Source organism: Malurus melanocephalus, unplaced genomic scaffold, assembly GCF_030028575.1.
Source record: "Malurus melanocephalus ecotype Western Australia unplaced genomic scaffold, MMel_1.1 scaffold_1285, whole genome shotgun sequence".
NCBI lineage: Eukaryota > Metazoa > Chordata > Aves > Passeriformes > Maluridae > Malurus > Malurus melanocephalus.
Window position 1 is genome coordinate 37,719 of NW_026624517.1, and position 1,596 is coordinate 39,314.

General features: G+C 47.7%; 1 protein-coding gene across 1 annotated transcript in view; it reads left to right on the forward strand.

The window, feature by feature from the left end:
• Positions 1-846, forward strand: part of LOC130586762 (E3 ubiquitin-protein ligase TRIM39-like) — a 15,340-nt gene extending 14,494 nt beyond the window's left edge. The window contains exon 9 of the mRNA XM_057387658.1: positions 278-846. Coding sequence (XP_057243641.1) covers positions 278-846 — 569 coding nt within the window. The remainder of the gene's footprint in view (positions 1-277) is intronic.
• Positions 847-1,596: the final 750 nt, after the last annotated feature.

The following is a 1,596-nucleotide window of genomic DNA, read 5'->3' on the forward strand; positions in this document are numbered from 1 at the left end:
TGAGCCCCACAGCCCCATTCTTGGAGCTGCCTGCTGCAGTCCCAGCAGCCCTGCAGGAGTGCCTGGCATTTGGTGCCTGCAGGCTGCCACTGCCTCCAGCAGCAGCCCAAGGAAGGGCCATGGTGGGAGGRGAGGTGYCCTGAGGCAAGGGGCTGCTGAGTGCACCTGAGCATGGAGCGGGGAGGACAAATGAGAGGGTGCTGAGGCACAGAAGGGAAAGGCTCAGGAATCAGAGCTTGTGTTTTCTGCTCCTCATGGCCTGACTTGATCATTGCAGAGTTTGTCACCCTGGACAGTGACACAGCGCATCCCAGATTGGAAGTCTCTGCAGATGGGAGTAGAGTAAAAGATACTGGTGTCATCAGATTCTTGCTCAGCAATGAGAAGAGATTTGATTCCCATCTGTTTGTGTTGGCAGAGAAAGGATACACAACTGGGAAACACTATTGGGAAGTAAATGTTGGGACAAGAACMAACTGGGCTGTGGGTATTGCCCTGGAATCTGTGACTCGCAAAGGGACATTGACTCTGACCCCTCAGAATGGCTTCTGGATTATCATGTGTGCAGATGGGCAAGATTATTGGGCCTACACCAATCCTTGGACCTGTCTGACTGTGACCGGCTCTTTGTCAAAGATCGGGATCTTCTTGGACATCCCAGCCAAGCAGGTGTCTTTTTACAATGTTTCTAAGAGAGCAGCTTTGTACACTTTTAGCATTGCCAATGGCAGCAGCCAGGAAGGGAAATTCATTCCCTTGTTCTCCACAGGCCTTGCTGTTGCTGAGCCTGACACTGAGGCTCTGGAAATAGTGCAGTTTTCTGATGATTATGATGATGATGAGTAATTTACTCTGCATTTCAAAGGTCAATATTGTGATTGAATCACCTTTCAATTAGGCTGCCGCCTAATTTTTGTCTTYTGAATGAAAGCATTGAAGAAGATGGCAAATCTATCATAGTGGTCAGCTTTTTACATTATGCATCCGAATGAAGAGTTTTTTGAGGGAAATCTTCTGTTGTCRAGGGAAATAAATTTTCTTTCATGGTAGTATGAAAAAAGCATTTCTCACAAATTGTGAGTTTTCCTGAAAAAGTATTCTTCTTTTCTTCATAATCATTGATATGTCGTTTTGTTGAGGGGGGATACTGATAAACATCCTGTTGGGCACCTACAGCCAGCCAAGGTCACCCCACCACACATCTGCACATGGTTTTGGAATGTCTCCAAGGACAGAGATTCCACAGCCTCTCTGGGGAACTCATACCTGGGCTTGGTCACCTKCAAAGTAATGAAATGTTTCCTGACATTCAGAGGGAAGCTACTGTGTTTCAGTGTTTCCCATTGCCTCCTATCCTGTCACTGGCACCTCTAGGAAGAGCCTCCTTCAGGTGTTGAAACACCTTGCTGAGATCCCCCCAAGCCTTCTTCTCTCCAGGCTGAACAGTCCCTGGTCTCTCCGYCTTTCCTCCTGAAATGCTCCAATCTCTTAATCATCTCTGTGGGCCTTGCCTGGACTGTCTCCAGTAGTTCCATGTCTCTTTTGTACTGGGGAGCTGTCTTGGTTTGAAAGACAGGTGYTTGCCAATGAAGGGAG